Source organism: Hyperolius riggenbachi, chromosome 5, assembly GCF_040937935.1.
Source record: "Hyperolius riggenbachi isolate aHypRig1 chromosome 5, aHypRig1.pri, whole genome shotgun sequence".
NCBI lineage: Eukaryota > Metazoa > Chordata > Amphibia > Anura > Hyperoliidae > Hyperolius > Hyperolius riggenbachi.
In genome coordinates this window covers 30,760,935-30,774,130 of record NC_090650.1, presented here as the reverse complement: position 1 = coordinate 30,774,130, position 13,196 = coordinate 30,760,935, and the positions used below count along the sequence as shown (strand labels likewise).

Here is a 13,196-nt window from a genome sequence, read left to right as displayed (position 1 = left end):
GTGGCTCTGTAAAATTTAAAGCTATAGGCATGCTATACACCAGCAGTTCTGGATGCTAGCCTGGCTTGCAAGGGCATAAAGAGATAATTTGCATATTCAGACATGGTGCATTGTGGGTAACCACAGACTTTCACTTAAAACGACTCTGAAGCCTCCCAAAAATCATGTTTTTACTCTTCTTAAACCCCTTTAACATGAATGTCTCACCTGAAACGCTGCATCCCACAGCTGAGAACTCAATCACCCCTAACGCCCTGGGGCTAATTGCGGGGCTCTTTCCGCGTAGAGACAGCGCTTTGGGCTGTAGCTCTGCCTCTACTCGCGTCAATATGCGCGGATCTCCGCCTCCGCCTGCTCCTCTCAGTCTTCTTTCACAGAGAGGGGCGGGGAGAGGCGTCGATCAGCGCAGATTGACGCACATGGAGGCAGAGCTACAGTCCAAAGCTCTGCCTCCCCCAGGCAGCAAAATCCCTGACCCGGAAAGTCGTGCATTTTTACCCCGTGAGTTAGGGGTGATTAGAGTTTTTAGCCGCGGGAATGCGAGGTTTCAGCTGGGGCATTCATATTAAAGAGGTTTTTAAAGTAAAAACATGATTTTTGTGAAGCTTCGGTGTCTCTTTAACCCTCCTGGCGGTTCATTTTTTTTGCCATATAGGCAAAAATCCTTTTTTTTTTGGTTTTTGTTTTTTTGTTTCATGTAAAGCTACCAGAGTGGTAGCTACATGAAACACCACTAGAGAGCGCATGTGTCCCTCTAGTGCGATCGTCGCCGGCATCAATAGCAAACAGGGGAACGCGTATATAACGCGCTCCCGTTTAGCTTCTCCTGTCGCCATGGCGACGATCGGAATGACGTCATGGATGTCAGCCGACGTCCTGACGTCAGACGCCTCCGATCCAGCCCATAGCGCTGCCCGGAACTCATTGGTCCGGGCAGCGCAGGGCTCTGGCGGGGGGGGGGCCCTCTTGCGCCGCTGCGTGCGGGCGATCGCCGCAGAGCGGCGGCGATCAAGCTGTACGCGCGGCTAGCAAAGTGCTAGCTGCGCGTACTGCATTTTAAATGGAGCAAATCGCCCCACCAGGGGCTGAGATATCTTCCTGCGCGGCATAGCCCGAGCTCAGCTCGGGCTTACCGCCAGGAAGGTTAAAGCAGTTATTGCAAATACTCTCTCTCTGTTTTAAAGGGATACTGTAGGGGGGTCAGGGGAAAATGAGTTGAACTTACCCGGGGCTTCTAACGGTCCCCTGCAGACATCCTGTGTTGGCGCGGCCACTCACCGATGCTCCGGCCCCGCCTCCGGTTCACTTCTGGAATTTCAGACTTTAAAGTCTGAAAACCACTGCGCCTGCGTTGCCGTGTCCTCGATCCCGCTGATGTCATCAAGAGCGCACAGCGCAGGCCCAGTACGGTCTGTGTCTGCGCAGTACACTCCTGGTGACATCAGCGGGAGCGAGGACACGGGCGTGCAGGCGCAGTGGTTTTCTGACTTTAAAGTCAGAAATTCCAGAAGTGAACTGGAGGCGGGGCTGGAGCATCGGTGAGTGGCTGTGCCAACACAGGATGTCTGCGGGGGACCATTAGAAGCCCCGGGTAAGTTCAGCTTATTTTCCCCCGACCCCCTACAGTATCCCTTTAAGAAGGAAAACCACACTAAGCATTGCTTTTCTTTCTTTAGTAGGAGGGCTTTTTGGTCTCTTTTAGTCCCTTGTACTTTCCTAGTGGTTTGGGTCACCCCGAGTTGCTTGGTTACTCTGTTATGCTGGGAATAAACGGTTCGATTCTGCCGCTCGATTCTGCGCCTGATCGTTTTGCCCGCTCGATTCTCTGATCTCCTGCTCGTTTTTCTTATCTTTTTTCAATTAACTTCAATGAGAAATCGAGCGGCAAAACGATGGAACGGTGATCGGACATCTCGGAAATTATCTATCTAACCATCTCATCAGCTCAGAATCGAGCCGTGTATTCCCAGCATAACATCATACAGGTCATTATCTACACCCATCAGTCACATATCTGATATGTAAAAGAATTCGGATCGGAGTCAGATGTGACGGGACTTTCAGATTCAATCTCTGGGAAACGCTCAGCTTGTTCTACAGGGAACCGGTTGAAACCACTGAAAAGCAACTGACTATCAATTTTGAATGAAATCACTTCAATTCAAAAAGACCAATATTGATTGATATCAGTGGTGGTCACAGCCAGCAGCAGTAGTGTTACTCATGCGGATGTCTCGGCATGGTGGGTTATTGGATAGCACTCTCAGCTTGCAGACTCAGGTTCAAATCTGGTCCAGGACCTGTTCATCTGCATGGAGTTGGTACGTTCTACCTGTGTCTACCTGGGTTTCCTCTGGGCACTCTAGTTTCCTCCCATATCAAACGGGAGGGAGCAGACATGTTCAGGATGCAGTGCTCATGCCCACAGCTCCCCCGTTCTCACCTAAACGCCCGCTGCAGCTACTTCCGTGTCAGCAAGTCAAGCAGTAGTGTGCACACCATAATCATGAAGCGCACATGTGCAGAGCACTCGCGGGTGCACAATCAAGGGCACGCACCACTGGGCCAGCTCTCGCGAACCACTGCCTGACTCGCCGACCTAGAAGTAGCTGTGGCAGGCATCCAGGTGAGGGGGAGTGGTGTGCTTCCTATACACATCTGCTCCCCCGTTTTTTTAAAATATTTGTCAGCTCTGGTTTTCTTAAAAGTAGAACTATAGTAGACATTAGATTGTGAGTTCAGTTAGGGCTTGTTTGCGTATTTTTTGAAGCGCTGGCAATTTCAGAAATCACCCTAAAAGCGTTTGTGCAATGATTTCCTATGTTCACGTGAGCATTTTGATTGCTTTCCGCTCCCCAAAGTGCTGCCTGTACCATTTTCTGAGCGCTTTGGCTCAATGGAAAGTATAGGGAATTCACTAGGCGCATGAAAAAGCGCTTTGTACATCGATTTCCCCAGCGCTTTTATGAATAAATACATTGTATTTATTCATTTCTGGGTGAAAGAGTTCACTTCCTGACGCCAGGAAGAGGAAAAATGAATCGCTCTACAAAAGCGCTTAGCAAAGCGCTTGCACAAAATCGCTCAATGATCAGAAAACGCCGAGAAACGCTGGAGGTGTGTTTAGCTTCTAAGGGCAACAATGGTTAATTTGCATATATTCAGCAGTGATGCATTATGGGAGACATCTCAAGCTCACTCCAACCTGAATTATCGCAAATTCTTTCTGTTTTAAGAAAGCAAACTTTTGTTTTTCCTGAAAAAAAAACCGCACAGAAAAGCAATCAGCGCTTGCAATCGCGATTTATAATGTGAACATAGCCTTATGCAGTTTGCGAGGACAGTTAGTGACATTACTATGCACTCAGTAAAGTGTTCTATACATATTGTATATAACAATAAAAAAAATGTAAGCAACCTGTGAAAATACTATACTTGTAATTATACTTTACTGATTGCTCCATGTCTAGCTTTCATGTAATTTTTCATTACTGTAGGTATATACAGAGAGAATCAGGCCTGAGTCATAAATTGTGCCCGCCCCTTCCTCCTCCAATAAGCCACTCCCCTTGCAGCTTGAACTTGGACCAATCAAAATGAACAGGAAGTTATTCTGATTGATCCAATTTCAAACTGCATGTCCAGCAGGAAGTACGTCACATGGCGAGGGAGGTGCGGCAATATGCATATGACCATGCCACCTCCCTCTGCCACAGGGTCATAAGAATGGCGTTTTTTGCATTGCGATGTAACGGTCGGACCCAATCATCACTATCTAAAACATAATAATCCTAGGATAGATGTTTAAGCCCCATACTGACACCAGAGTTTTGCCCGTTAATACAATCATTTGTGGTCATCTAAGTTGATGGTTCGCCAACAGCCATGTGATGCGATATGTATGCTGGACTGAGCAATGGACTGTGGACAAAACATCTGGCTGCTTGTCATCTGTTTTGTCAGGCAAAGAGGACAGGGGACACATGTATACACATTAGACTCGTTTATGGTTGAAGGCAGCAATCACAGACTGTTTCAACCATCCAACAGTTTACAACCGTTCGCATCTTATGAAGGCTTAAAGGACATCGGAGGTTAAAAATAAACTGATGAGAAAAACAGTTGTATCTATCCACCTCCTCCTAAAAATGACTTTTTTTTAGATATCTCACAGTTTTATTTTATATTTTAGATCTAGTTTTTAAGTTTTTACTGTTTCATTGTCTCTGCTCAATGACACCATCATTGAAGTATGTCAGAGCTCAAACCTATTAATTATTGACCCTTTTTATTTCTTTCCTGCTCTCAGAAGTCATTTATTGACAGGAAAGTGTTTTATGGCTGTAATTACTATGAGGTTGAGGGTGATCAGTGAGGGTTATGCTATAGTCTGACCTGGACAGAAACTGTCACTTGCATACCTGATGTTTAACTCTTTCAGGCAGAGAAAGAAGAAAAGAGAAAGAAAAAAAGAACACAGCCTAATTATTTGTGTGCTTGGCACTGTACATATCTATCTCATCACGTCACCTCGGTTATCTAAAGCCCCATCTACACCATACAATTTTTTGTCTGATTTGATTCAATTCGATTCGATTCATTGATTCGATTAAATCCGATATGTCCGATCGGGATTCGATTCAATTTGCCATGGTTTTGCAATGGCAAATTGAATTGAATCGAATCCCGATCGGACATGTCGGATTGAATCGAATCGGACAAAGAAAAAAAAAATTGTATGGTGTAGATGGGGCTTAAAAGTTTAAAGGAAGCATGAGACCAGAGATACAAAAAAAATACCTGCTTCAGGCTGATCACTCCCTCGCTGTCCCCCTGCCGCGCCTGGATCCTCCACTATTCTGCCTGAAGTCCTTCATTGCTCCCCCAGAATGCTCCGACTGGCCCAGACTGAAGGACTACAGGGCCAAATTGTGGAGGATCCAGACAGCGCAGGAGGTCGGCGAGGGAGCAATCAGCCTGGAGGGGCTGGAGGAAGCCCCAAGTGTGTATAATTTTTTTTGTAAGCCCATGCCCCCCCCCCCCCCCCAGGTACACTTTAAAAACAAGAAATGGGCACAAACTGAATGAAGCAGCAGTTTCGGATCAGTTGAAATAGTCAAAGCATCAGAATAATTCTATTACAGTAATCAGCCAATTCAGAAAGACGAGATCCAGTCTGTGATAATCGATGGGTTGTAATAGCGTTATCCCTTCAGTTTGTGCCGATTCAGTCTACAACATTCGGTTGTGAAACAAGTTGAAACAACCAAAAAAAGTGGTTTGCTATTGTTCAAAGAACGGATAAGACGTCAATCCAACAGTCGGATTGACGTTTTATCAGTTGATTTAACAATAGCAAACAACTTTTTTTGGTTGTTTCACAACTAAAGTTGTTTGATAACTGTGCTGCATAAAAGACCGCTGTTGAGCGTGTGTATGGAGCTTTAGTCCGATTGTTCATTTACATTGTTACTTGTCTTCCTCATCCTTGCCTGTGAGATAATGCCTGGTACACACCATGCAATTTCCCGTCAGACAGACCGGTCGAATCGATTGTTTCCGACAGGTCTGTTCTGATTTCCGATCTTTTTCTGATTGATTTTCCAATCACTTCTATACAAAGTTGTTAAGAAAAATGATCAGAAATCACATCGGACTTGTCGGGAATAATTAATTTGACGCGTCTGACGGGAAATTGCATGGTGTGTATCATGCATTAAATAACCCTTATGGTGTCCACTGTGGGTAAGGTATAGCTAGTGAAACCAGGACAAAAGTGCATCAGCTACACTGACTAACCAATCATATTTCAGCTGTTGAATGGAACAAGGGTGTTGAATAGTTGCTTTCTGCACCAGTTTTCTGATACGTTCCCCCTTCTGGCCGGAATCTAAAGATACACGAATGTAATGTTGGCCTAGGCAATGATGCTAGGATTCCAGTACCAGATATATGCACAGGCAGCCATCTTCCATGGCCAATGGCCTGGTCATCCTACACATCCTGGTTGAATGCCAATAATTTAGCCCTAACTGCTTCTTCAGGAGGAGAAGGGAAGAATAAGGGCTTTTAATGGACAACTGGAACGAGAGGTATATGAAGGCTGCCATATTTATTTCCTTTTAAGCAATACCAGTTGCCTGGCTGTCCTGCTGATCTTCTACCTTTAATACTGTTAGCCATAGACCCTGAACAAGCATGCAGCAGATCAGGTGTTTCTGACATCATTGTTAGATCTGATAAGATTAGCTCAGAGGCGTAGCTTCGGCTTTCAGTGCCTGAGACCAGTGTTTGCACCCACCTCTGGACAAAGTGGGAGTGGCCACGCATCAGAATGTGGTTGTAGTCATGGCTGGAGTCAAATGTACAAATGCTGCTCAGTCAGCCAGATGTGCCCACTTCCCCCCATAGATAGCCAAATGTGCCCCCCTTCCCGTTTAGATAGCCAGATGTATCCCCGTTTAAATAGCCATGTTCCCCCCTTTATATAGTCGTATGTGTCCCACTTTTCTGCTGCTGTTATCAAGTGTGCACTCCTCTGCAGAGGGAGGAAGAGAAGCAGGGGCACTTCAGGCAGCCAGCAAGCCGCCTATCACACACATGGTGGTCCAGCAACTGTGCTGAGCGCCCTCACAGTGCTGCGCCTGGGGACATATGTCCCCCCCCCCTTGCCCCCCATAGCTATGCCTCTGGATTAGCTGCATGCTTGTTTCGGGTGTGATTCAGACACTACTGCAGCCAAATAGATCAGCAGGGCTGCCAGGCAACTGGTATTCTTTAAAAGGAAATACATTTGGCAGCCATGTTCTTCTCACTTCAGTTGTCATTTAAATACAAAACATATTCATATTCGAGCTATGATTAAGGAGCCGTTCTCGCTCCGATACGCGTGAGCTTTTATCTGTATGCTGAGATGCTGGATTGTTAAATAAAGGCTTTTTCTACTTTCACCATATACATTGGTGCAGCGGGATTTCCTTCGATTGCTTGCTGATATTGGTCAAGATTCCCTGCTCCCTCTAGTTGGGCGAGTGTGAGTGTAGCAGCCTTCCTTGCAAACTTCTCTGATTCAGACACTACTGCAGCCAAATAGATCAGCAGGGCTGCCAGGCAACTGGTATTCTTTAAAAGGAAATACATTTTGCAGCTATGTTCTTCTCACTTCAGTTGTCATTTAAATACAAAACATATTCTGCCCACATATGAGAGTGTCAGCCCACCTCTGTATGCATTAAAGGTTTTATATGTTACCTGTCCCACCACCCACTAATGATGTACTGTGCCCAACCAATGTTCAGGCCAGGCACCCCTCCACATGATGGTCTCTTCCAAGTACATTGCTAGTACAGGGAGTACATGACATCATTATGCCATGCTCCCAGGGGCCAGATCTATCCTCAATCAGCTATGTGCTTACATCCAGCTCCAGGAAGGTCGCACTGATGTACACTCCTCTCACTGAGCACCCAGAACCGATGCACAAGCAAACTGGTGCCAGGTCTCTGTGGAGCATGATGGGATATATAACTTCTTTGGATTCATCACAGAGGGCCTGGTGCTCAGTGATATCTCCATGGAAGGTGAAAAAATCACTTTAAAAAAGACCAAGGAAAGCAATAAATTCTATATACAAATACGATATAAAATCAGTGTTACTTTGGTTCACATCAAAAACCGTCGTCAGAGTCGCTCTGCTCCGTTTCATTGTCCAAGGAGATTAGAGGGGGTGGAGTATAGTCAGGAAAGTTTTCAAGGTTGACCTTCAGAAAAGTGATATGCTCCATTCCTTCCATGCCATCAGAAGAAGGCTGACTGTCCGTAACAGCTCGTCGAGATCTGAAGACCCGTTCAGCAAAAACACTCGACGGTGGGCAGGTGAGATACATGATGGCCAGTTTTGTTAGTGCCGGCCACAACCACGTTCGCTTTTGCCAGTAGATCAGAGGGTCATCTTTGGCACCAATGGTTTTATTGTCCTGAAGGTATTTTTCCACCATGACACAGGCAGAGTGGCTTTCGGTTGACAAGGATGCTCCAGTAGTCTTGGATGCAAGAAGGCCAACACTCTCCAAATGTTCAATTAAAGACTTCTCCTTGTGAATTAATGGTGGAGCAGCCATGTCTTTCCTCCACTGATGACCCACTGCATCCATATCAAGATGTTTACCAGAGAACAGTTCTGACTCTGAGCTACCACTGTCTCTAAACTGGCCAGCTGATCTGCTGACCTGAGATGTTGAATATGTGGAGCTTGTAGAACACATGACCTCTTTTACTTTTCTAACCAGGACCTGTTTCCAGTGGTCAATGTCTGAATCTGGGGGCAAAATGGCCTCAATCCTTCCTTTGAATCGTGGATCCAGCAGTGTGGCCATAATGTATTCTTCTCTCTGGAACATCTCATTAACTCCATAATCAGTAGAAAGCTTGAGAGCAAAACTGTCAGCAAGGACAACCCCATTGGCATCTCCTTTACTTTCAAAATGTCCTCTGATCTGTTTCAAGAAGATATGCAGATATCGAAGCTCAGGCAATACCTGACTAAGAGAGGAAATGTTGGAATTAACCTCCCGTATAGCCATCTCAAATGGTTGCAGGAGATCCACTAAGGACAGCATGAGGTTCCAGTGACTTGGACTTAGAAGAGCTTCAACAGTTTCCACTTTGTGCATCAGCAAGTATGCTTGGACAGCTTTCTGTTGCTCCAGAAGCCTCTGTAGCATGTAGAAAGTAGATGTCCAGTGAGGTGTAGTCTCGAGTTTTAGAGGTTGCTTTGGCAAATTATTTTGGTATTGTAGGTCAGAAAGAATTTTTCTCGCTCTGGAGGAATGAATGAAATGGCTGCACAATTTTCTGGCCACCGCAAGCATCCCTGCAATATAACGGTTGTTTTCAAGAAAGTCTTTAACCAGCAAGTTTAGGGAGTGAGTGAAGCAGGGGATATAGGTACAATTAACACTTTTAATAGCTTGAACAAGATTGTACTCCCTGTTAGAGATAAAAAATCCTGGATTCAGGGCATGTGATGTAAGCCAAACATTGACCTGACGAATTAGTTCTTGCTGGATACTGACTTCAGTGAAGTCTTTCAGAAACCGTCTAATACAAAGTAAGGCGTATTTCCTCTCAGCAGGTTGGTCAGCATCTGGATTCATAACTGACCAGTGTGCCGTCAAAGCCAGATAGTAAGCTGTGAGGTCACCACTCCACACATGCGTGGTCATATGAACGTAAGGGCAGGTGGACTTCCGGAGCTCAGAAACGATCTTCTCACACACCGCTTGATAGAGCTGAGGGACTGCCCTTCTGCAGAAGAAGGACTTTGTAGGCACAGAGTACTGGGGGTCAGATTTCGCCATGAACCTGTGAAAAGCCTTGGAGGCGATGAACGAGTAGGGTAATGCCATTTCACACATGAGTTCAGTAATATTCCTGTTCCATGCCTGTGCTTTTGGGTGGTATGGTGGATATTTTCCATTTGGTTTAAATTTGATGTCTGCTGGTATTGAGATATTCCCTTTATAAGATGAGATGGTCATTGGTAAAGATGCGTTATCATTGTGCAACAAAGCTTCTTCACTGTCGTTATCGTACTCCATCTGCAAGTTGTGGTGCATCTGGCCCATGCCATCCGTCATCTCAGAATACAAAGACAGGTCTCCTGGTCCAAAATGACTGAGAGGAACCCCTGAATATGCCATCTGCTCTTCCATTTCATCATCATCCTCATCCTCCACTGCGCCAACGTTATTCCCCTTGTGAAGCTTACCTCTGCCCCACTCCAGAGGATGCTTCCCCTCCAGGTGTCTCATTAGGGCCGAAGTACCAAAATGTCCACCCTTTTTGCCACGACTTACACTTGTTTGGCATAATGTACAGATGGCTCTGCAGATATTTGTTTGATCAAGGCAGAAAAATTGCCAGACAGCAGAAATGGATTTCCTGCGACGAGCTCCTAGTGGAACAGCAGAATAGTCAGGGATAGCGAAAGCAAATGAACTTGAAGAGTGTGCATTCTGTAGGCCGTGTGAACCACCAGGGAGGTCTCCTGAGTCTATGTTATAACTGGATCCTGAGGCCATACCATTGTTCTCTTCGATTCTATTCCTTTTCCTGTCAATTCCTTCAGAAAACTCTCCTAGAATGTTTTCCCCTCCTTCCTCCTCTTCATCACTGGAATCGAAGATCTCATATGTTTTTGGTGAACTAGGACCCTGAGAATATACAAGAGGCTGATCTAGACTTTGGATAATTTTCTCAGATGCATATGGTGTGGAAGGTGGAGAGGTTGGTTCACTGGCAAGTGTGTTCTGGAAGCTTTCATCTCTCTCCTCTTCATCTTCGCATGTTTCCTCCTCTTCTTCCTCTCCTTCTGCTCTCTGAGCCCTCATAGACTGTCGCTGTGCCCATTCCAGAGGATGTTTGCATTCCAGATGGCGCTTCAGAGCTGTGGTTCCAAAATTCCCCCCTAGCTTTCCTCGGCTAACACTCTTTTTACACAGTCCACAAATGGCCCTGCAGATGTTGGTGGGGTGACGGGTGAAGAATTGCCAGACCTCGGACGTGGTCTTTCTTCGTCTGACTGGCCGCATCATTGCAGAGAAACCTTTTCTCACTTGGCGTCCACTTCCCAGGAACCTGACTGCTTGGTTGGAAGATGCAATGTGTCTGGTGTTGCTTTTCTGAGGAGGAGCTGAGCAGGTCGAACTCTCTTCAGACTTCTCCTCCTCCTCCTCATCACTGGATTCTAGTTTGATTTCAATCTCTGGGACTCTTTTGAAGCCAGTTCCATTCTGTGCTGGGGCTGGACAACGAGCTTCTACAAAGTCCGCATCATCTGGCTGGACTGCTGTTGGGAGCGTGGACACGCTCTCCACTGCCTGGTTCTTTCTGCCTTGCGGCATGTGTGGTATGTTTCTTCAGCAGTTTGCTCTCCAGTGGGTCTTTCTGCTCCAGAACTGTCAATCCAGACGATAAAGACTTTGGCCCTGGATCTGTGCGCATATCCAGGTTAATTATACTTTCTTTGTTAACCTAAGAGAGAAAACAAAACAAAAATGATACACTTGCGATACCTTTCACACTGCATGTAAATGAAAGTACTGTACAAGAATTGTTTTACATGGGGAATAAGCTTCTTTAGTGAAAGGGCCATCTAAACCAAAATTAATATTTCAGAGACTGATGGATTAAAGTGTCACTTAAAACACCAAAGTCCCGGGTATCCGGCACCGGTGGATATCACCTGGAGTAAGATGCATGTACGCGCGGGTTGCTTGAGCAACAGGCCAAAAAAGCACTAACCACCATCCCTGTGCAAAATATAATACTCACTGAGGGTCCGGCACCATCTTCTAACCTTTCTCTAGCTCGTAGCAGCTTTCATAGGCAATCTCTAGTCAACCAAGTGATGTCTGCAAACTTATTGCACCCTATACCATGGGTTACCCACCCTGCACTGCATCCTTTTATCTCTCAAAGACACCAGTGGTTAGATCTCTGCACTGCCGAATTCCATGCTCAGCACACCTGACGCAGATCATTTTTTTTTCTCTTGCCCCATATCAGGTTTACTTTAAGGACTCTGGTGGGGAGATCTCTGCGTCTTTTGTTCCCAGATCTGTCCACCTGCCACAACGATTTCCAGGGAGTCGGGACTACCCCTGCTGGATTCTCCTTTGTTTCAAGGACACTGGGGAAGGGGGATCTGTCTTCCCAGCTCTGCACAACTATTGCTCTCTTTACTAGAGAGTCTCCTTCCACATGGTGGATTCTTCTGTCTCTAAGGAATTTGCACCGTGCATATCTCACTACCATGCACGACTGCAGGACTTCACTTTGGGGATCAGTGCTGGGATATCAGTGTATGGGAATCAGTGCTGGATATCAGTGTATGGGGGTCAATGCTGGGATAGCAGTGTATTGGGATCAATGCTGGATATCAGTGTATGGGGGTCTGTTCTAGGTAAGAATGCTTAGAGGGGTCAGTGCTGAATATCAGTGTATGCGGATCAGTGCTGGGATATCAGTGTATGAGGAACAGTGCTGAGATATGAGTGTATGAGGAACAGTGCTGGGATATCAGTGTATGGGGGTCAGTGCTGGGATATCAGTGTATGGAGGTCAGTGCTGGGATATCAGTGTATGGGGGTCTGTTCTAGGTAAGAATGCTTAGAGGGGTCAGTGCTGAATATCAGTGTATGCGGATCAGTGCTGGGATATCAGTGTATGAGGAACAGTGCTGAGATATGTGTGTATGAGGAACAGTGCTGGGATATCAGTGTATGGGGGTCAGTGCTGGGATATCAGTGTATGGGGGTCAGTGCTGGGATATCAGTGTATGGAGGTCAGTGCTGGGATATCAGTGTATGGGGGTCTGTTCTTGGTAAGAATGCTTAGAGGGGTCAGTGCTGAATATCAGTGTATGTGGATCAGTGCTGGGATATCAGTGTATGGGGGTCAATGCTGGGTAAGAATGCTTAGAGGGGTCAGTGCTGAATATCAGTGTATGGGGGTCAGTGCTGGGTAAGAATGCTTAGAGGGGTCAGTGCTGAATATCAGTGTATGAGGAACAGTGCTGGGATATCAGTGTATGGGGGTCAGTGCTGGGATATCAGTGTATGGGGGTCAGTGCTGGGATATCAGTGTATGGGGGTCAGTGCTGGGTAAGAATGCATAGAGGGGTCAGTGCTGGGATATCAGTATAAGGGGGGGGGGGGGGGTCAGTGCTGAGATATCAGTGTAAAGGGGGGGGGGCAGTGCTGGGATATCAGTGTATGGGGGGGGGGTCAGTTCTAGATATCGGTGCATGGAGGAGTCCGTGCTGATTATCAGTGCAGGAGATGTCGCTGCTGTACCTATGTGAGCCGCCATCTTCTTCTCTGCAGGGTGGGAAGACCCATGTGGGCGGGGGGATATGTGTGTTGTGTACAGGAGGGATTATACCATGTGTTGGGGAAGAGGACAGTCCGCCAGAGTTCCTGTTTCCAGTTGTTGATGTCGCTCAGGGCTCCTCGGGGCTATTAATGTCCTCCTCTGTAGAATGCGATGCGATGCTGCCTCCCCCTGCTGGGTAGAATGGTACATCCCGCCCTTTAACCCCTTCCTGTCCGCAGAGGAGAGCAGTGCAGGGACCAGATACAGCGGGATTGTGTATGTCCCGCTGTTTGGGAGCATATTAGCGGTCACTATAGCAT

General features: G+C 46.5%; 1 protein-coding gene across 3 annotated transcripts; it reads right to left on the bottom strand.

Moving 5' to 3' along the window:
- Positions 1-1,614: 1,614 nt before the first annotated feature.
- LOC137518076 (zinc finger BED domain-containing protein 6-like) lies at positions 1,615-12,884 on the bottom strand. Of its 3 annotated transcripts, none has more exons than XM_068235340.1 (2): positions 12,858-12,884; positions 1,615-11,034 (listed from the first exon to the last, which is right to left on the bottom strand). In XM_068235340.1, the coding sequence occupies exon 2, from the start codon at positions 10,902-10,904 to the stop codon at positions 7,668-7,670; it is 3,237 nt and encodes a 1,078-aa protein (XP_068091441.1). In that variant the 5' UTR covers positions 10,905-11,034; positions 12,858-12,884; the 3' UTR covers positions 1,615-7,667. The 3 variants fall into 3 exon arrangements, with proteins under 3 accessions (XP_068091441.1, XP_068091443.1, XP_068091442.1); XM_068235342.1 differs by lacking the exon at positions 12,858-12,884 and adding an exon at positions 11,453-11,511; XM_068235341.1 differs by lacking the exon at positions 12,858-12,884 and adding an exon at positions 11,335-11,438.
- Positions 12,885-13,196: the final 312 nt, after the last annotated feature.

What these genes read in the sequence shown, in the direction of transcription:
- LOC137518076 (XM_068235340.1), bottom strand. Translation starts at nt 10,904, where the DNA reads ATGCCGCAAGGCAGAAAGAACCAGGCAGTGGAGAGCGTGTCCACGCTC.